The 22834-nt window shown below is 46.5% G+C and overlaps 1 protein-coding gene across 2 annotated transcripts in view; it reads right to left on the bottom strand.

Moving 5' to 3' along the window:
- The window catches only part of TXNDC5 (thioredoxin domain containing 5), an 83927-nt gene that overhangs the window by 13964 nt on the left and 47129 nt on the right, over positions 1-22834 (bottom strand). For both annotated transcript variants that reach the window (XM_078688083.1, XM_078688084.1), the window contains exon 9: positions 14291-14420. In XM_078688083.1, coding sequence (XP_078544209.1) covers positions 14291-14420 — 130 coding nt within the window. The remainder of the gene's footprint in view (positions 1-14290; positions 14421-22834) is intronic.

Raw genomic sequence — 22834 nt, 5'->3', positions numbered from 1 at the left:
TTAAAAACTAGCATGACAAGGAAATGCCCCTATATGCCCCCAAGTGGAGAAGAAGCAATGGCACTGTTTCGCTCAACAGCCCACGAGGTTGACAAATTAGGTGGTAGATGGACACGAGGTAATGGAGAATATGAATTTGTCCTTTGTTTTTGTTAGCCTGGCGTGTAGGAAGGCAGTGGGGCACTTTCCTCTTAAGGGAATCAGGAATGCTTTATAAGAAAGCCTATTGTGCTGTGAATAAATACTCTAAAGATAATGAATGTTCAAAAATCTCATGATAGAAAATATGAGCTGCTGTGAATGTCCTTCCTTTTTAAGGAGTATATGTGTTCTTGCAATAGATTATTTATGAGGAGTTAAGCTCATAGTACTGAAAGTTTGGGCTCCACTGTATTTTACTTGCTGGGTCACTCAGTGTGCTATACGATGGGCTGCTTGTAGCAGATCAAAACCCTCAAACGCCCCGTTACACGTAAAATGGCCCAAAGTGGTGTAATGCAGCGACTCTCCTCTGGAAACAAAAGCCGGTGTGATGTGGACACTGGTCTACTATTCAAAAAACAAGCATTAGTTTATCTATCTGTCCTAGAAGGACTGGGTTAACAGCCAGTAGTGGTTTACACATGGTTAAGTGTGCACATGAGCCCCCCCTGTGGTAGGGATGACCCTGAGATTACCTGTTTCAAGGGAGAGCTGTAGGCAGCCACCAACATGTGGCTCTGAGCGAACATGTTGCAAATAAAAGTTGCAGCAAGAATGTAAAAGGTCTGGGAAGCTGTGGCACAAGAGCAGTTACCACCAGAATTATTGTTATCAAAAGGTAATGAATGCGCCCAAAGCAATACCCTACAAGAGGTAAGTATAGTGCAGATCATGCCATATAATCATACTCAACTGCACAGCCAGAGAGAAAACTGTGTTTACATCGCAGTCAGAATAATGCAGCGCCATTACAACGCAGGCACTGCAACGATAGAGTTGTTTCCACGCGTTTCATTACAACGACTTGCTATAGGGAATTCACTGTTGGATTTTAAATACAACACCTTCCCTACTGTTGCACAGACTGGAGTTGGAGTAGTAAAGCACAAGTTACTACTTGTGTAACGATATATCTGTAAAAGACATTAGTTAGTGATAGATTCCTTACCTTAGAATATCCCCAGGCGTCAGACTGGATCCGGAAATTTTTGCATAGCAGTACCCTTGCGCGTCTGTAGGCGTCGTCTGCGGCTCCGCGTCCGTCATCTGCGCCGTGACGACGTCGTCTGAGTACTTAGACGCCGCCTCCGTGTGCTGACGTCAGTTCTTAGAGACAGCTTTTCCGCGCCAGAAGCGCTGAGCCATGTTAAAAACCAACACTGGTGCCATTGAAACTAGGGCCCTGAAAGGTGAAACCCTAACCCTAGATATCAGTTCGCAGAACGGGGAGGATGGGTGGGCGGTAAGGAATCTATCACTAACTAATGTCTCTTACAGATATTGTTACAAAAGCAGTAACTTGTGCATCTGAAAGAGACACATTAGTGATAGATTCCTTACCTTAGAATAGATACCCCAGCAATACCAACCCCGGTGGTGGGTCTGCGAACCAATAATCACACCAGAAAGTCCTGAAGGACAGAACAGCCAAAGTAGCCATCCCTCCGGACTTGGCTGTCCAGGCAGTAGTGTCTTGCAAACGTGTGCAGCGATGCCCACGTAGCTGCCTGACAGATGTCTTGTAAGGGCACTCCCGGCCCAGGACAGTTTTAGTCGCCGTGGCTCGGGTGGAATGAGCCCGCAATCCAACAGGGGGCTCCTTTCTAGCCAAGGAGTAACATGCCTGGATACACAAGATGATCCACCGAGAGATGATCCTCTTGTGTACTGCTTTCCCCTTCTTAGCCCCCACGTAACCAACAAAGAGTTGGTCATCCACCCGGAACTGGCGTGTGCGATCCAAGTAGAATGAGAGCGCACGTTTTGGGTCCAGACGGTGGAGCCGCTCTTCCTCTTTAGAGGAGTGCGGTGGCGGAAAGAAGGTTGGCAAGGTGATGGACTGCCCGATGTGGAAGGCTGTGACAACCTTGGGCAGGAAAGATGGCTTAGTACGCAACACAACCTTGTCCGGATGGACAGAAAGGAAAGGAGGAGTACAAGAAAGGGCCTGGAGCTCACTCACTCTCCTGGCAGAGGTGACGGCAACCAGGAAAGCAGTCTTCAGAGTTAGAAGGCAGAGAGGACAGTTGTGAAGTGGCTCAAAGGGAGCGCACATCAGAAATGTAAGAACAAGGTTCAAGTCCCAATGAGGCATGACAAACGGAACAGGAGGGAACGTGTGTGTGATGCCCTTTAGAAGGAATATGCTACTTACCAGTATGCATCTGTTCTTGGCATAGAGGGCTGCAGAGTGGTACATTTATGAATAGATCGCCATCTGGTGTTGGGCTCGGATGATTGCACTTGTTTTTCTCTTGGAGAAGTCTTTTGTCGTCACGAGACCGATGACTCCTCCTTTGGGTGCTAGTGCGCATGGGCATCGACTCCATCCTTAGATTGTTTTGCCATAGTAGGGTTAGATGGAGTAGTGTAATAGAATACAGAAAGAGATGCCCATGTAAGTGTATCTAAATAAGATAGTGTTGGAACAGACACAGGTTTCCGGGGAGGCAGGGAGGGCATGTACCACTCTGCAGCCCTCTATGCCAAGAACAGATGCATACTGGTAAGTAGCATATTTCGTTCGAGGCATATGGGCTGCAGATGGTACATTTAAGAATAGATTATACAGCAGTTACCTCCCTAGCGGTGGTCACCAGTGTCTGTTGCAACAGTTTGAAATAAAGTTTTTAGTACAGCTTGGCCCACTCTGGCTTGTTGTGTTGCCTGCACATCAACACAGTAGTGTTTTGTGAAGGTATGTGGTGTAGACCAAGTTGCTGCCTTGCATATGTCATCTAGGGGAATGTTTCCTAAGAATGCCATAGATGCCCCTAGTTCACGTGTAGAATGAGCTCTAGGAGGAACAGTTAATGTTCTCTTTGCTTTCATGTAACATATTTGTATACATTTTACAATCCACCTGGCAATGCCTGCTTTAGAGATAGGATTGCCCTTATGTGTTGGGGAAAAGGCTACAAATAGTTGTTTGTTTTTCCTGAATGTTTGTGTTCTTTCTATGTAATACAATATTGCCCTTTTGACATCTAATGTATGTAGGGCCCTCTCTGCTACCGTCTGGTTTTGGGAAAAAGACTGGTAGTTCCACTGGTTGATTTATGTGGAATGCTGAAATTACTTTAGGCAAGAATTTTGGGTTTGTTCTGAGAACCACTTTATTCTGGTGTAACTGTAGGAATGGTTCTTGTATTGTCAATGCCTGTAATTCACTCACTCTCCTGAGGGAGGTAATGGCTATAAGGAAGGCCATCTTCCATGTAAGGAATTGTATTTCACACCTATGCAGAGGTTCGAAAGGTGGTCCCATTAGTCTGGTGAGTACTATGTTGAGATTCCAGACCGGGGAAGGTGGAATGACTTTTTTGAGGCCTTCCATGAAGGCTTTAATTGCCGGTACTCTAATGGAGGTGTAAGCAAGGTTACATTGCTGTAAGTGTAGTAAGTAGCAAATAATATTTTTTGTTGATGCGTCCAGAGGGTTGATGTTGTTACTGTTACAGTATACCGCAAACCTTTTCCACTTTGCAGCATAGCATGCTCTGGTGGTTGGACGTCTCGCTTGCTTAATGATTTCCATACAGTTTGGAGGTAAATCTAAGTATCCAAATTCTAAGACCTCAGGAGCCAGATCCATAGGTTCAGTTGTTTGGGATCTGGGTGCATTATTTCTCCATGTTTGTGTGTAAGGTGCATGGGTAAAATTCTTAATTTTTGATGTGGCACCTGTGAGAGTTGCAGGAGCGTGGTGAACCACGGCTGTCGTGCCCACGTGGGTGCTACTAGTATCATGGTCATTGAATGTTGTTGCAGTTTTCGAACCACTAATGGAATTAGTGGGAGAGGGGGGAAAAGCGTATGCAAATTTGTTGGACCAATTTATCCATAATGCATTGCCCTGCGACAGGTGGTGTGGGTACCTGGATGCGAAGCTTTGGCATTTTGCGTTCTGATGAGTGGCAAAGCGATCTATCTCTGGTTGTCCCCATCTTTGGAAGAATGGCTGCAGTATTTGGTCGTGCAGTTCCCATTCGTGTATTTGTTCCGACTGTCTGCTATCTGATTTTGAACTCCTGGTAGGTGTTTGGCTAACAGATAGATGTTTTGAGGAATGGCCCATCTCCAAATTTCCTGCGCTAGTCTGGATAGTTGGAGAGAGAGTGCGTTCCCCCCTGTTTTTTTAATAGAATACATTGCTGTCATGTTGTCTTTTCTGATCAGGACTGCTTTGTTGAGAATGTGCATTTGAAAGGCTTGTAATGCTAGAAACACTGCTAGTAGTTCTAGATGATTGATGTGCAGTCTTTTTTCCTGTAGACTCCATCTTCCCTGCACTGTATATTTCTCCATATGCGCTCCCCATCCGGTGAGCGATGCATCCGCTGTTAGTATCACTTGTGGAATTGGTTCCAGGAACGACCGCCCCTTGGAAATGTTTGTTGTGTTCCACAACTTCAGAGAGCGATGTGTGCGGTCGTCTACCAACACCAGATCTGTAATCTGACCTTGAGCCTGATTCCACTGTGTTGCTAAACATTCTTGCAGCGGACGCATTTGTAGTCTGGCATATGGTATCAGCAGTATGCAAGATGACATCATCCCTAATAGTTGCATGAACACTCGCGCTGTTAGTGAGTGTTGTGGTTGAATTCTTTGAATCAATGAGATCATTGTTTGAATTCTGACTGGATTGGGGTATACTTTGGCTTTTTCTGTGTTTATAGTAGCCCATAGATATTGTTGAACCTTGTTTGGTTGCAGGTGGGATTTTGTGTAGTTCACCGTAAACCCTAGCTGGTGCAGTAACTGAATTGTCTTTTGTGTGTTTTGAAGACATTCTTCTTGTGACTTGGCCTTTATTAGCCAGTCGTCCAAGTAAGGGAAGACATGTATTTGTTGTCTTCTTAGGTGAGCTGCAACCACTGCTAGGCATTTTGTGAACACCCTTGGTGCTGTTGTGACCCCAAACGGAAGGACTTTGAATTGATAATGTTGTCCTTCTACCACAAACCTGAGGTATTTCCTGTGGCTTTGTGAATTGGGATATGAAAGTAAGCGTCTTTTAGATCCAGTGTAGAAAGAAAGTCCCCTTTCTTCAGTAAAGGAAGTACTAGTTGGAGCGTAACCATGTGGAAATGTTCCGAATTTATGTATGCACTGAGAGGTCGGAGGTCTAGTATTGGCCTTAGAGACCCGTCTTTTTTGGGAATTAGGAAGTATAGAGAGTATACTCCTGTTCCCCGTTGGGTTGTGGAACCTTCTCTATGGCATGCTTTTCTAGTAGTGATAGTACTTCCTGTTTTAACAGTGTTCGATGATCTTGACTCATTGGACGCTGTTTGGGGGGGGGATGTTTGGTGGGGTAGCTGTGAGTTCTAGGCAATAACCATGTTGGATAATTTGTCTCACCCACCTGTCTGATGTGATGTTTTCCCAGACAGGTGGGAACTGGGATAGGCGTCCCCCGACCGGTGTTATATGGTCTGGGGGGAGCTGTATGAAGTCACTGTTCTGGGGTAGGAGAGTTGCGGTTGTTATTTCTGCGGCCTCTACCCTTGTTGTTGTTACCTCTGTAACTGCCTCTAGATTTACCTCTGGGTGATGTTGGTGTAAAAGAGGTTGATTGCTGGTTTGTGCCTGTATTCTTTGATCCGCCTCTATAAGTGGACCTACGAAAGGAACCCCTTTGAGTTGGCTGTTGCAATGCTCCCATTGACTTAGAAAAGATGAAGAAGGATACAGAAACGGCTAACGCCTCATCTGTGCCTGAGCCGAAAAGTGTTTTCCCATCAAAAGGCTGGTTCAATAAGGATGTTTGTACCTCTAGTTTGAACCCTGAGACTCTGAGCCATGCATGTCTTCTTAGCATGATGCTGGTGTTTATGGATCTTGCTGCAGTGTCTGCTGCGTCTAAGGCGCACTTAATGGAAGTATTAGTTATTATCTTCCCTTCTTGTATAAGCTGATCTGCCTTCTTTTGATGTTCTTTAGGGAGATGTGTAATGAGTTTTTCTAACTCATCATAGTGAGCTCTGTCATAACGTGCAAGTAGCGCTTGCGTATTAGCTATGCGCCAGCTGTTTGTCGCTTGGGATGCTACTCTTTTGCCAGAGGCATCTATTAACTTAGACTCCTTGTCAGGAGGAGGAGCCTCTCCTGTAGTTAATGAGTTTGCTCTCTTACGAGCGTTTGTGACCGCTAGCGAGTCTAGAGGTATTTGTCCCTTGATACAATTCTTGGGTTTAATACCCTAGCCCTCACAGGGTCTTTGAATATTTCTGATGTGTGATTGAGGAGACCCTTAAGCATTGGTAGTGTTCCTGATGTTCTTTGTGCAGCAGGTAGTGTTTCTAAAAGGAAATCCTCTACTTGAGGTTCCGCATGTAATTCTACCTTGTGGTATTTTGCTGCCCTATTAATTAGCTGTGCAAAACCTGTGTTATCATCAGGTGGTGAAGGTTTTGAGGGATACAGTTCAGGGTCGTTATAGACACTACATTATAATCTTCCCATGGGTCTGCGTCCTCTGGGACAGTGTCTTCATCATCCCTAGGATGCTCCCCCTCTCCTATGTCACTTTCTACATCTGTTTGAGGTGTAGATGGGCGTGGTGTAGAAGGAATAGCTGGCAGAGTGTGAGGAAGAGGAGAAGAGGGTGTGTCTCTAGGCACTGGAGAAAGGGGAGGAGTTGTATTTGTCCCCATTGTTCTCTTTTTAGGAGGAGGAGTTGTGTCGTCCAACTATTCATTGTTCCTCTTTTTAGGTAGTTTTGTCACCACCTTGCCAGTTTGTGGATCAATAAACAAAGTCTTTTGTTTTGGATCTGTCTGATGCTACTGTGTCGGTACTGAAGTTTTTTAGTTCCGAAAGGTGCTTTTGCTTCTGACTGTCAATTTGTGTTTTCGGCACCGAGAGTTTATTCGAATCCGATATTTTCGGTGTCGAGTAAGTCTTCGACGTCGAAGCAGTTTTGGTTTCGACATGGAATGTTTCGACTTCGAGCTTTCCTTTGTATGGAGCTTCGGTGTCGATGTCGAGGTGGGCCGTTTCTCGGATCCGACATGGTGGGATGCCGAGTGTTTCGGTTTCGTTGCCGAGCCCAAAGGCTGGGCGTCGGAAACTTTTTCGGTTGTTGGACCGGGCTCGAAGGCGGGGTCGACACCGAGCGGGGTCGTTTTTTTGGTAAAGGGACGTCGTCACTCACGGTTTGATGAACGTCGATTTCTTCGATGTCAGACTCGTCCGCTTCCGACCCTGACTCGTCCTCATCTTCTTCCTCTTCGGGGTGCTGGGCCTCGAACAGCTCCGGGATTGCCTCGGACTGCATTCTCGACGCCTCGTGTCTTCGGGCTCGACGGTTTCTAATCGTCGACTTGGAGGATAATGCCGCGCAGGCTTCACAGTCCCTGGATTCGTGTTCAGGGGATAAGCAGAGGTTGCACACCTCGTGTAGGTCCTTGTGCGGGAACTTAGCACCACACGTTGGACATTTCTTGAATGGAGTCCTTTCCATGGACTCCCGGCTGGACTGGTCTCATCGACGTAGAAGTTGGAAATCTTGTTGTTGACGTCGAAGCGCGTCGAAATGGAAATGTACTCGCGCTCGATAACAATACCGTCGAATTGGAAAGGGAATACGTGCCAAAATATAACTCTTTTGTCGAAGTCCATCCGGAGCGCTTCGATCCTCATCCGAACCCGATGGCGGAAAAAAAAAAACAATCTAAGGATGGAGTCTATGCCCATGCGCACTAGCACCCAAAGGAGAAGTCATCGGTCTCGGGACGACAAAAGACTTCTCCAAGAGAAAAACAAGTGCAATCAGAGCCCAACACCAGATGGCGATCTATTCATAAATGTACTATCTGCAGCCCATATGCCTCGAACATCTATTTACAATAGCTGACTTGAACAAAGAAGGTTGATCAGGCAGCCTCAGAAAGGCTGAAAGGGCAGAAAGGTAGCCCTTGATAGTGCTCAGAGCAGAGCCCTGCTGGGCAAGAGAAAGAAGGAAGAGAAGAACCTCAGAGAGAGGGGCAGCAAGAGGATCCACAGCCTTTGCTGTGCACCATGCCACAAATCTGTTCCACCTGCAGGCGTATACAGACTTTGTGGAGGGACGCCTGGCTGCCAGAATGACATTACAGACTTCAGGAGGCAAGTCAAATGGCCTCAACTGTCGCCGCTCAATCTCCAAGCATGGAGGTGGAGACTGAACAGGTTCGGGTGGAGGACCGTCCCCTGCTGCTGCGACAAAAGGTCCTCCTGAAGAGGCAGACGAACCGGGGGAATCGACTGACATACTGAGTAGCTCTGGATACCAGTACCTTCGTGCCCAGTCCGGAGCCACAAGGATGACTTGGGCCCGGTCGCGCTTGATCTTCTTCAGCACTCTGGGCAGAAGTGGTATAGGCGGAAAGGCGTACAGCAGACCGCAACTCCACTCGCGACGAAAAGCGACTCCGAGCGAGTGCCGCCTTGGAAATTCCAACGCGCAGAACTGATGACATTGCGCGTTCTCTTCGCTGGCGAATAGATCTAACCAAGGCTCTCCCCATCGCTGAAAGAGGCCTAGAGCCACGTCCGAGTTCAGACGCCATTCGTGATCCATCATGCACCGGTGGCTGAACTCGTCCGCCCTGGTGTTCAGAGAACCTGCCAGGTGTTGAGCCACCAGGGTCACGCCCTGGCGTTCCAGCCACTGCCAGAGGCGCAGAGCCTCCTGGCAAAGGGTCCACGACCCCACCCCGCCCTGTTTGTTGCAGTACCACATGGCGGTGGTGTTGTCCGTGAACACCTGCACTACACTCCCCCGGTCAGAGGGGAGGAATGCTTTCAGTGCTAGACGAATCGCCCGCAACTCCAAAAGGATGATGTGGAGCCGGGCCTCCGCCGGAGACCAGAGGCCTCTGATCTCCGCCTCTCCCATGTGGCCTCCCCAGCCCTGGAGGGACGCATCTGTCACAACTACGTGCTCCGGTTCGGGAAGGGAGAGGGATCTGCCGCTGACCCAATCGCGGTCCGTGAGCCACCACTGCAGCTGTCTCGCAGTGCCCTCCGTGATCAGGACGTGGTCTGACAGGTTGCCCTGATGCTGGGCCCACTGAAACTTCAGGTCCCACTGCAGAGCCCGCATCCGCCACCTGGCGTGATGCACCAGTAGGATGCAGGAGGCCATCAGCCCAGAAGCCGCAGCGTCAACCTGACTGAGACCCGGGATAAAGGCTGAAACAGTGGAATCAGAGCCTGAATATCCCAGACCCGCTGTTCGGGAGGATAAACCCGAAACTGCGCCGAGTCCAGAACCGCTCCGATGAAAAGGAGCTTCTGAGAGGGGCACAGGTGTGACTTCGGCACATTGAGGGAGAACCCCAGCTGGTGCACGAGGTCTGCCGTTGTCTGGAGGTGGCTGACGACCGTTTGGGGCGAGCCCGCCTTCAACAACCAGTCGTCGAGGTAGGGGGAAGACTGAAACCCCTAACCTGCACAGATGCGCTGCGACCACCGCCATCACCTTTGTGAACACCCGTGGGGCGCTGGTAAGGCCGAAGGGGAGCATGGTATACTGAAAGTGCTCGTGGCCAACCGTGTACCGCAGGTAGTGCCGGTGGGCCGGCAGGACGGGGATGTGGAAATTAGCGTCCTGCAAGTCCAACGCTACCATCCAGTCTCCTGGGTCCAGGGCAGCTAAGACCTGAGCCAGTGTCAGCATTTTGAACTTCTCCTTCCGGAGGAAGCTGTTGACATTCCGTAGGTCCAAGATAGGGCGTAGGCCCCCTTTGCCCTTCTTGGGTACCAGAAAGTAGTGGGAGTAGCAACCACACCCTACTTCTGACCCAGGAACGCGCTCGATGGCCCCCTTGGCCAAGAGGGCTGTAACTTCCACCTGCAGAAGCTGCAAATGATCCCCCTATACGCGGTGGTACTGCGGTGGCATGGCTGGAGGGGTCGCCTCGAAGGGGAGGGAGTAGCCCCTTCGGACGATTTGCAGCACCCACCTGTCCGATGTGACATTGCGCCAGTGGAGGAGGCGATGGCGAACCCTGCCCCCACTGGCGTCACATGGGCCTGAAAGCACGGACTAGGAGGGTTTTGAGGCGGATGCTGCGGGGGAAGGTGTGGACTGACCTAGTTATTCTCCCCGACCGCCGCCACGGCGGTTTCCACGGCCACCACCGCATTGGGTATTACCCTCCGGAGCGTGGCTGGCAGCACGTGTGGGTACACCACTTCCATGGCCACGTAAGGAATGAAAGGCAGCAGATTGCTGGCGCGGGGCAGAGGTCCAAGGACTTGGCGTTAGCCCTGGAGTCCTTAAAGCGCTCAAGCGCATGGTCTGCCTTGTCGCCAAAAAGGCGACGGCCATCAAACGGCGTCCATGAGAGTATTCTGGACATCAGCCGAGAAGTTGGCGGACCTCAACCAGACGTGGCGACGAATCGCCACCGTCGTTGCCATCGCTCTGCCCAGAGAGTTGGTGGTATCCAGTCCACACCGGATCGAATAACGTGCCGCATCTCGGCCTTCCACAAGGGGGGAGATGGAAGAGCGATGACGTCTCTTCGACTTCTTGTGCTTACCTGACGACTTCGACCCGGAGGAGTGATGTCGATTCCCGGAGCTCCGATGGCTCCTCTCCCGCGATCGGTCCCTCGACCTCAGTCCGGACCGGGACCTCTCGCGGCGCGGGGCCGACTGCCGGAGTTCGAGCCGCTTACGGGACAGCTCCCGCCTAGCCTTCGAAGTCAGGGCCCGGCAGTCGGAACAGGTCTTGTCGTCGTGGTCGACGCCGAGACAGAGGAGACACCGACGGTGAGGGTCGGTGACTGACATCAGCCGGTCGCAATCCTCACAGGGCTTAAAACCTGGCATCCCTACCGGCACCGATCGGAGTCGAAGACTTCGAAAAAGGATGATCAAAAGATCAAAAAAGTTTAGTCAAAAGTGACTAAGGTACCACTTTTTCCGGATCTGCGCTGCTGGCACGGAAAAAAGAAGAACTGACGTCAGCACGCGGAGGCGGCGTCTAAGTACTCAGACGACGTCATCACGGCGCCCACGACTGATGCTGAGCCGCAGACGACGCCTACCGACGCGCAAGGGTACTGCTACGCAAAAATTTCCGGATCCAGTCTGACGCCTGGGGATAGTCTAAGGTAAGGAATCTATCACTAACGTGTCTCTTTCAGATATATACTATTCAAAACTCTAGCGCTTCCCTACAGCAAGTTGTTGTAATGGAACACATGGTAACATGTTTGTTGTATTGCCCGCACTTAAAAGGCTTGCGTTGTAAAGGCATGTGTGAATACGTCATACATCCCAGCCAAAGTGTCCCTGCTTGCTTGAGGAGACTGGCAGTAGTGCTTCGTAAAAGTAAGCAAAAAGGATCACATGGCTACACAGGCGAGGTCTTCTACAGTATCCCCTCTGGTGGGAGCAATAGAAGCAGCCCTGGCCCTAGTGAACTAGGCACCAATGCCCTCTGGAGGATAATTTTTGACCAGGGCATTGCATATATACATATTGAGGATAAAGCAATGCAAACTGCTGCACTTGGTCACTGCCTTGCTCTTTTTGGCTCAGCAAAGCCACACAAAGAAGTGATCATCTGCTCTGTACTGTGGAGTGGTCTATGGAATACGATAATGCTAGTCTGGGGTTCAGTGAAAACAGCCGCTCCTTTTCTTTGCAGGTCCTTCTCAGTGTGGGTATGATTAGGGAGAAAGAAGATTTTTTTTTCTTTTTTTAGAGTGATGGACTGACTAATGGGAAAAGTAGCTACCCCTCTTGGAACCTACAAGTAGAACCACTGGCTGGAAAATTCCCCACCACTGTGCTCAGTACCACATATCAATCATCACTCAAAACAGGGTCAATAAACGCACACACCTTGTCTGTTCATATAATGGACAGCAGTAGTGGTAACCAACAGGATCTGAATAGTGGTCAATGAGATGGAAGGGAGAAATGCCTTCATGACAAGGATTGCCAACAGCTTCAGCACGTTTATGTGTAAGCACTGCTCCGATGCAGACTCCATACCAAATAGACACCCAAGACCAGTGCGACCGAAACAGCCTGTACCTGAAGAAGGTTATTATTCACAAAAAGGTTGGAGAAGAACCATTTACCAGGACAGATCCTGATGTAACAACTAAAATATGCATCCCAGTAGAGGCACTTTTACGTTGGGACTACTGTTTTCTTAGGCACCACAATGGGGCCCTCATCCGCTATCTGCACCAATAAGATGCATGCTGCAATAAGGGCCCATGAAGTGAAGAGAACATTCTCCCAGAAGCACATTTCTAGGGCCCTCGGGTGAGGACTTCTGCCTCTAAAATCAAAGTGCATGTCTGACAGCACATCCTGGTGAAGAGTAGGGTGTTCTAGATGTGAAAAAAGAAATGCGAGAGCATAGCCCTTGCAAATTAGCTCGATGATACTACGATCCATTGAGATGGTTTCCCAAATGCTGTAAAAGTGGAAGATGCTCCCCGCCACAGACAGATGGTAGTGTAAAGCAGTGGGAGGTCACAGATGATTTGAGATCACCGAACTGGCAGAGTATGGGGGTGTGCTGGATCCAATGCTGGTGATTGAATCCCAATATTCATCCTTCCTCCAAAAATAATTGTACATGTGTTGTAGTGTTTGGGGTGGCTGCAAAAGTTGGTTCTGCTGTGTGGATTGTGTTCTGAGCAGCCTCAATAATGTCATATTGTTGTTGGAACTGCTTGACTGGAAGGCCACCCCCCAGCTTGCAATAGCTGGTTATCTGGACCTCTTTATAACGCATCTAAGCCTGGCAGCACAGGGTGATTGCCATGCTCCTTGACTAGATAAGAACTTTTCACTCCGATTAGTAGGATAATGCTTACATTTATTGCCAGTTCCCACTAAGTGTGAGCAGCCCCGGAGATAGATGACCTTTTCTGTAAAAAGGACTAGGCCACCAGAGAAGTAGATTTTACAGCCGACAGAGTTCAGTTTATTAAACTCGGTCCGGAGATGCAGTGGGAAAGGCATATGAATTAACTTCTGAACTAGAAACTTGGACCACAAGAGTTTCTGGGGAGGGCTTTAGCTACCACAAATGTAAATCACCTGGGCCGGCACTGCGTTGTCAGGTAATGGGTCTATGGGGTACTGGGACAAAAAGGGTTTGTCCAATGCATCCGGAACCAATTCCAGAAAAACCTCGTCCAAGGAGAGCAAGGGCTCTGTAACTGTGGAGGATGACAACCTTCAAAAGGTTAGATTTTGCCTCCTCTGAGGGTAACTCCAAAGTGCCTGTTGGTATCCTACCATTGTAAACGATGACGAGTATTCAGGCCACTGGCATTTTGTACGTCATAGAAGCAGGCATCCATATTACAGAGGGAGGCTATGCTCGGTACAGCTGTATTGCTCAGACATGGCAATGGCCTCTGAGTCCGAGCGAAAGAATTCTTCCATCCAGCCGAATCTGAGGCTTAGAAAGATGGGTTGTCTTGAAGATTAGGACGTCCATTTCCGTACTTTTTAAAGCTGATCTTCAAACACCAGCAGTGATCACAATGGACTTCTTCCATGTTTCCATCTCTCTCTCTTTGAATGACGATTATAGCACTGAAACAGCTCCCCTTGCACAGGCCTCATGGTTTAAGGGAAAAATAGAAACAAAATCCACATAGCAAATCTAATCCTGATCAGATATGTTTTTTTTACCGTTTCCCCATTTTAAAAGCGATGGAAGGCCATTAGGGAAGTCAAAACAAGGTGTATAGTTCAGAACAAAATAGAAAACAATATATTACCATTAATTATTTTATCCAAAATAAACTGGATGCCAATCAGCAAGGTATCTCATTCTTGGTGCTTGCTTTGGCTGCACATATACTAAAATATATTATGGTACATCATTCCCCCTCTAGCAGAAAGTCATTTACTATTAGCTTTTTTCAACATCAATGCAATTGAAATCCTTACAGTGGCGATGGATGCGTGTGGTGCAACAAAAACAAACGATTTCCAAAATTCAGCTATCTATGTGCAATCAAGCAAGCAATTTCAAATCATGCAAAACAATTAGCCAACCAGCTGGATGGATGGGCATCTTTCACTACCGGTCGCCTGGCAGACTTACAGAGAACTTGTTGCACAGGTTACGCTCTGCAGTGCAGTCCACTTTGGCAATCTTGACATCAGTTAAGCCAGGAAACTCTTTTTTGGAAAGATCCTCCCACGTGGGTGCTAGATGCTTACAGTGACCACACCTGGAGACAAATGAAGAAAGCGGTTAGATTTTTACATCTGCACAGGCAAGTCCACGCTTTATATTGTCATCACAATAGCCAAAGTGGCTAATCTTCTAAGGCATGCCTTCGTTATAGTTGGTACTCAAATAGGAGTGCAATAACATTTGAATGCTTTACAAAGTCTTTTAGGTTAACTGGATCTTGTTCAGCTGCCCTTAGTTCTTTGGGTTGATCAGTCAATGCCTTTCTAGGTGGACCAATGTGCTATTGGTTCTTGTGTTGCACCATAGGGGGTATGCCAATTTAGAAAAGTGAACATGGTTTATGTCAGAAGCATTCAGAAGTACACTGCATTACCATAGTATCACCTCTTAGCAATGGTGGTGTGAGAATGAGTGTTACAGATGCTTCAAAGACATGTTGTTATGCTCGATGCCAACTTCACTGCAGCATTAATGTTTGGGGGAAGCGTGTGGATCGCCTACTTGCCAATAGACACTTTCAAGGTGCAAACCTAGCCTGCAAAGTACATAAACTGATAGTAGAAAAAGCCTACATAAAAAACAAGCATTTGCAATGCAATAGGTCTCGCATTTCCGCTACTTTGAGCTATTGACATTGTAAATGACAATGCCTTTTTTTGGTTTCGTTCCTTAAAACATAAATAAAAGGCATTGTTATTTTTAATGCCAATAGCTCAAACTTGCGTAAATGCGAGACTTATTGCATTGCAAACGCTCAAGAGAACGGGGATTGCGGGTGAGAGGGATTTAGCAGCAGAAATAGGTGAGTTCCAAGCTCATTATAGGAAACAATACCCCCTTCTGCTGTTGGCAAGAGATACCAAACGAGTTTAAGCTAATGCCATTGTAAATGACAATGCCTTTTATTTATCTGTTTTGATAATTAACACAAAAATAAAAGGCATTGCAATTTACAATGCCAATATGGAACTGGCTATCGGACCCAATACTTGTTTGATGCATTTACGGATTATGGCTAAATGCCGGGGGAAATCGGGATAGTAATGCAGGATTGAATGAACATTTGCTTTGACGAGTAATAAAAAATATATATGTTAAACAATACGGTGCAAGAGGGGGGTGTTATTTTTATGCAGTACTTAACAGTTTGCCAAAATGGCGCCGCATAATGAGTCTCAGGAATGCTCAGTCATCAGCGGAAAGAATAAGGACTCTTTAGTTCCACTTAAAACTGCAAGGTCAGTACTCTGTGACTAGGTTTGCCCGCTATAAACCTCATACACTGATAATCTGGCCTCAAAATAATTGACTCCACTTTGGGCATCTCTAGCCATTCATTGCCTGCCCTTTCTTGGTGGACTCGCCCCCTCAGGCCCCTTATGCAGGCGCCAGGGATTTCCAGATTGTACTATATAACCTGCTGTACACATGCCTTCCTGGTGCAGTATTTACAGCCAAGTGGTTTGCTTGTGAAAGTCTTTCTTGCTCCTCAGTAGTAAAAGTACAAAAAAAAAATGCTTTTGCGCTTAAGATGCAACATGTAACGAAACACCACTAGGTTTCCGTTATATGGATGAAATTAAGTACAAACCATAAAGTCCCGATTTTCAGTTCTGAATTAATTCGAAAAATAAAAACAGCACATTTAGCAGCAATCTCGCTCTTGTTGCTAACAACAGCAGAACTATTGGTTGATGAACTGAAGTTTGAACCCGTGTTTTCGGACTGCCAGAATAAGGAATGGTCACCTGATCACCCACACAATGACTCTCTGGTGAGCACGCCTCGAAAACAATACGCATCACGGCTGTGCCGGGCCGCCGCGCTGCCCGCGACGACCCGGAAGCGGTTGGGAAGCCGGCCAATGCCAGCGCGGCCCCAACCGGAAGTCCCGCCCCATCGCGCCGAGAGACAGAGAGAGCTGCCCGAGGAGCCACGAAGGCTCCGCATTGAGTCCCGGTCCCGAGATGGGGGACCGGGTGAAGAGCGGCCGGGCGCATGGGGAAGGCGGGGCTCTCATGTGGTGAGAGAGCCCCGCAAAGCGCTACCGCCACCCGGGAGAAGGAGCCACCGCCGTGCACCGCCAGAACAGGTAAGTTGAGTAAGAGGAGGGGTGAGTGGGGGTGGGGTGTACGCGTGTGTGTGTGTCTGTTTGAGTGTGTTTGTGCGTGCGTCTGTCTGTGTGCGTGTGTGTATGTTTAAGGGGGGGTGCGTGTGTGTATATGCAGTGTGTGGATGCCTTTGTTTGTGCGCATGCATGAGTGACGACGTGCGCGCTCACGAGGTAGAATCTCCAGCAGGAGACGCTCGTAACACTCTGCTGTCCACATTCCCCGGAATCCCTGGAAAGTGGCGACATAAGTAGTCTCCCTAGACAGCAAAAAGCTTTGCTTTTTGCTTTCGTCTAGGCGAGACCTAATAATCAGTAAGAAACTGAATGTGCAAATTTGCAGGGGGATTTCAGGGGAACCACGCAAGTTCTCCATTATCTGAAGAAACCCATAGACCTGACATGGGTTGCCTCCTCTACAGCTATAGAAGAGAGAACGTTTAATACTAAAAAGACTTATGCAGCTTTCACAGGTATGCAAGCAGTAAAATACCAAATTGATAAGTGTCTTGCTTTAATTACTTCAAGCTAGTCTAGGCAAAATTCAATGAACAACAATTTTAAAACAATTCTGAAGTACCTACAGTGGAGCATCATGGACTATAAACCTGAAGAAATTAAAATGGTTTTCCTACTCCTCATTTAGAACAAGCTCTATTCATTTGGAGGGGACAAGTGTTTCAGGGACTCTGTATTGCGGGTGCGATGTTATAGCCCAGTACTGCATTTCAAGATAAGTGTGGGGTATTTTTGTATTACTTATTACACCTCAGTAAAAACAATACAGGAGGTAGTACTAGAATTGGAAGTCTGAAATTATTCCGCTTACATTTGCACAGCGAAGGAGTGAGTGACTTTATGAATTGAGCCAGAGCTCAAATAACCTAAGGTTCATGTAATACAGTGGCAATGCCCTGAAAACCACAGAACCACCAATACCAGAGACCCGGAACAAAACAAAAGGTTAAACACATCTAACAACCCTAAGACCAAATGCAACTAAATTTTGGATCCACAAGAATTACTGAATACACACTCTGGAAAGATTTACCCAAGACCTACTCAGCCTTATACTTTACAGTAGAGGTAAAGACATGTCTCTGACGAACTGAATGAGAAAGTCAGGTGTTACTGAATGAACAGCATGACAAACATGCACCTTTGTCTTGGAAGATCTGCAACTATAGTCAAGTTTTCCCAAACTGCTATGTGCACGGAGCAAATCTATGACGACCCCTGGTGCCAATGTTAGCTGCTGAACATAGTCCTGTGAACAACAGTACCTTAGTCTAACACGTGCTGCAGGAAACTCTAAAATGAGAACCTAACTGTTGCTGCACAAATGTTTAAGCCGATTGAGTGTAGATTGCCTAAACAATAAATGTCCATTGTTTGAAGTACATAAAGTGCGATCATTCTGATTTTTAAAATAACTTTTTGAAAATGAAGTGAAGACCACCTAAACTGCTTTTCATCGAGATAAAAATGCTTGTTTAAAGGTTTGTATAATGCTTGCTTAGCAAGCTTAGCAAAATTCCTGAAATTATGCTATTATACCCTTTGTGTAATTACGAGCTGTTAGAGGTAAAAATGTATAGCAAACACACAACTTGCTGTAAAGGCTTACCACAATTGCAGGAACAGAACACAAGCAGCGGTTTGCTATATTTTGTTTGAATGGGCCCTCACAGCTAAAATTGATGCAAGGACACTTTGTGCTAAAATGCAGCATAGAATAAAGGATTTGCATTTCATGTAATTTTGCCATAAGTCCATTTATTTAGGCGACTTTTGCACAAGACGACTCAGTTTTTGTTCCAAGGAGTTAAGTTGTACATTGGCTTTTTTTTAGGATTGACATAAGCAGTCAAATTTCAAGGAGATGAGTGTCTTTTATAAATATAGGTAGGACATCCTCAATGGAAGAACAAGTGGGACCATTGCTTTCACTTTTATTCAGTCAAAGCAGACAGGAGGTATGGATTCACAGTCTCCAATTTCAGAACCCGTTTGGGGTGGTTCTTCTTCAAGTACATTTTCCAGGCAACTCTCCAGATAAAATATTTGCGTACAGGAATGCTGCTCACAAGGGGTAGGCTCCAGCCTGGTGTACCCGCAACAGAGACAGAGGTGTGGACTTTCTGCATGTGGCCATCATAAGCAACAGTGATCATGTGAAGAACATACGGGAACCATTTAGGTGTGGCCAGCCTCTCACCCTAAGCAAGAGATTGCAGTGCCAGAATTTATTCTCACCATCTACCAAACGGCAGTGCTACAGGAAGATTAATTAGCAGTTCCTCATGAGAAAAGGCATAACCGAATTACGAAAGGAAACTCGACTCCTTTGTCCCCACGCCAGTGCCTAGATCTCTTCCATCCAGCTACAGAAATGTCAGCAATAAGTTTCCCTCGTTTATGGGCGAGGGGGCAGCTCACCGCCATCTTGTGCACAGGACAGGGGGATCCACAAAGCATGTACCATATGTGCCATACACAAACTAGGTTCCGAGTTAGGGCATAGAAGCAGAACTTACATTAGGGGGCCCAGTAGGCCTCCAATCGAGTGACAAAATAGAAAAGGTCTGGTCACAACTATCAATTCACAAACTAGGGTAATTCCCACCATCGCTCTACAGGATAAATCCCTGGCAGGAACAGTTGTACACAGTCAGCAACAAGAGGGCACACCAGAAATTGTTCTATATCTAGAATTGCGGATCCCTTGCTGAAGAACCCATTTCTAAGGATACACCAATTTTACCACGGAGTGTGGTTTAATTTTTAGTAAGAAAAATTAACTGCCTACTGGTTGTAATTCTCGGTTCTCATTTTAGTTTCTCCGACCTACTGGGCAGAAATATGTCATGCCACATGGATGCAACTAGAACATTCCCTTTACACCTCTGCCTGTTTTACCTCCTGCCTCTTTCTGAAAAGTCCAAAGCCCCTGTAATCCATAACCAGTCGCCTTCGTGCTCTCCTAATTTCTAACACTGTAACCTCGTCTTATTGGGTACATACTCCAATCAAGGAAGAGCACCTTATGTGCCTTTTCCTCTTTGAGTTTGATTAACCTGCTGCCCATTACATGCTGTACGCCATTAAGCAATACCTAAGAGCAGCCTATGGTCAGCACCCATACACAATACTGCTAAACTTTAATTTATGGATGGTTTTGGGGGTAATGCAACTGTCCTGACGGAGCCTTAACACCGGTTGGTATAATTCACATATACAACTTGTATTCCCACCACAATACTTATGTGCTTTTAGCACCCACAGTAGGGAACAGGATAAGAGTAGCTCTTAATGCCATTCTATTTTAGAGACTCATGGGGGACATCTATTTGATCAACACTCCCTCATCTACAGAATAGCGTAGCTGCTACTACAGATTTGAAGTGTGCTGCTGATTTATGCATGTATATATATTCCATTGCGAAAACCTATTTAAAAGGCAGCGGAGTACTGTGCATGGTCAAAGGCAAACTTATAAATCAGCAAGTAGTAGGAGATGGAGCAGAGTTGAGGATGTTTAATTCCTTGCGATGTAGTGTTCTTCAAAGGAGAGAGTCTAAAAATCTTTCCTAAATTGAAGCAATGTTGGGGTGGTCCGGATGGCCTATTGCCTTTATTTGGAATTTAAAAATTTTTTTAGTCTGCAGTCCGATGGTGTCCTGGCTGTGGGTTAGCCATAAACCACCAGAGATTGTGAATTGTCTGCAAGATAAGCAGGAGTGCTGGTTGTGATTCCTTTGTAAAGGATGCAGCTAGGTTTGAAAACCATGCATGCCAGCAAGGGGTACCAATGGGTACCAATGGATAGCCAACAAGATGAAAGGTGCTGTGATCCTATTTCTTTAGGCCCTGGATGAGAGGAGCCAGTGTGGAGTCTGGGAGACATACGGTAGAGTATTACCACCATCCAGAACTGCTGTTTGAGCCCTTGTACTCTTGCATCTGAAGTCCCTTTCTGCAAGAAAAAGAGTTTGACTTTATTTAGAATAGAGAGCTGGTATCAAGCCTTTGTGTTTTTTGACATTATGCTTCTTGAGGAAGCGGTGGTGTCCAGCGTGAATACAAGTAATATGGCATTTGGTGAAAGTTGGGGTTCAAAACAGTCAAGGTGTGTAATTGAGCCAGGCTTGTATAGTATCTATTATACCGGTTTGCCTGGTGGGGCAAACATTTTAACAAAATATTTAATATTTAAGATTATTAGGAACACCTTCAATCCTGTCTAGAAGGCTAAGGCTCTGGAAGAAATTTAATTCACTGGCACGTGGAAGAAGAACGTTGCCTCAAAAACTTACGATAAAAAGTAGTATCAAACAAAATGCACTTTTTTAGAAGAAAATTAAAGGAGAAATATTGCCAAATCCAACTATTACCTTTTTGACATGGCCTTAGATCACTCTGCTTTTCTAGAAAATAAATGAAGAATTGCTTTTAATTGAAAGCACAGAATCTTGAAAGACTCTTTGCATCCTTCAGTATTTTCCCTCAGCCAGGAGGGAGATTTATGTATCCGCTCAGGGACAGAAGGCTCTGGTGAAAGGTCTTGCCAGACACTTTGGAGAAAAGATGGAAAAGGAGAAGAATTCCGGGATAGCATCAAAGACATGGCCAATTAGGAGCAATGAAGATAATCCTGAATGTGCCTTTCTTCAATCCGACTACTATAGATGCACACCTGGCAGAAAAGCGTACCAATATGTAAGTTCCTGACCTCAGGGACATAGAAACACAATCACAACCGTATTGGTTTATTTTCTTGCAACAGAAAAACGGTTGACATCTAGTGTCTCTCCCTAGGAATTAATGGCCAAGTACTCTGTACTTCATCACATACTCATGATGTCAGGAGTGGTGCCTGTTTAGCATGGGTGGTTTGGTGCTATACAGTCAAGGTAGTGGGCAGCAGAGGGGGGTGCAAGCTAGATGGACCAGTCTAAGTTCCAGCATATCTCAATGGTACAATTTTGGTTATGAAAACCTTAACCAGCAATGAAGCTTTCATCAGAACCCAGTGGGGACACTGGGCCTCCTACAATGGAATGCTGCTTTGGATCAAGAGGAGCACATTCCTTTATTCTTAACTTTTGAAAACATTTGCGTTATTAAAGCTGAACTTCTCCATCATTTGAGCCTTCCTCCACATTATCCATCACCCATTTACCTTTTGCTATGCCGAGCGGAAACATTTTTGGAATGTGCTGCTTTCAGATGGGTGCAAAGTGGCTGTTGGCATCTTTCTCTCTGAGGATTTCAGATTCCCTTGGTTCTACGAATGAGTCTGCCTTTGGAGGTAAAGGCCAGCTTGAAGTGTTGATGCTGCTTTTGGTGTTGCTGGCTCCTTCCTTATGGTATGTGAGACTGCTGTCGGTAGACACCCTTCCCATAGTTACTCAGCTGAACTGTTTGACACTTTCTCCTGCTCTGCTAACCAAACCACTTTGGTCTCTTTTTATCTTCTCATTTACAATAGCTCGACATAATCTGCTTCTAGGGACATGGACATTGTCTATCTCCTGCTGTGCTTTTGGAGTATATTAAGTGAGAGACAACCAACCATGAAAGCCACAAGATCTTTAGACAAGAACAGATCACTTCAGGTTATCCTCCCTTACTGTAGATCTCTCACAAACATTCCTTGGAATCATCAATATGAACAAACAGAGGGAATCATAATGGTCGTTAAAAAGGGCTGTGCGACTCGCGCCTTATGTTATATCACTGCCATTTAGTGAACCCTATTGCCTGAAGAGTTCAAATGCTCTCCCCTTCTTAGTCTGGAGGTGCTGATGTTGAGGAAGCAAACAAATGAATGTTAACTGAAACAAAAAGAATGCCCCTCCGAGTACCCTCTCTTAAGAACAAGAGTGGTTTGTCTGGAGATATGAATTTTCCTTCCTTCCTATTTCCACAGTTCTTCAAGAATTCTCATGGGTGAATTAATGTGTGAAACCTTTGAACGGTTTGTTGAATTACTGATGTCTGCATTTGCACGAGAGAAATCTCAATATTTAGTGCTCACCATCCCATGTTGAGACCTCACTAACTGTAGAACATCAACTGGAGAGAATCCAGACAAGTCAGACCCCAGAATATAAAACGGTGCTGTCTGTACTCACAGCTGAGTGGCATGATCATGGTGCCATACAGGATGCCTGAATCAATGGAAAGAGTGGTCTATAGAAGCCTGCTACTCCATGGTGTTTTGTCCTTGGGAGTTACAGCCTATGCATTAGTACTGATGGTCATTGCCATGGCTGCAGTACTTGAGCCTAACACAGGGGCTGTTCAGATACACAGGACTGTACTGTTTGAAGAAG

Source organism: Lissotriton helveticus, chromosome 4_1, assembly GCF_964261635.1.
Source record: "Lissotriton helveticus chromosome 4_1, aLisHel1.1, whole genome shotgun sequence".
Classification (NCBI taxonomy): domain Eukaryota; kingdom Metazoa; phylum Chordata; class Amphibia; order Caudata; family Salamandridae; genus Lissotriton; species Lissotriton helveticus.
This window is presented reverse-complemented; position numbering and strand designations above follow the sequence as displayed.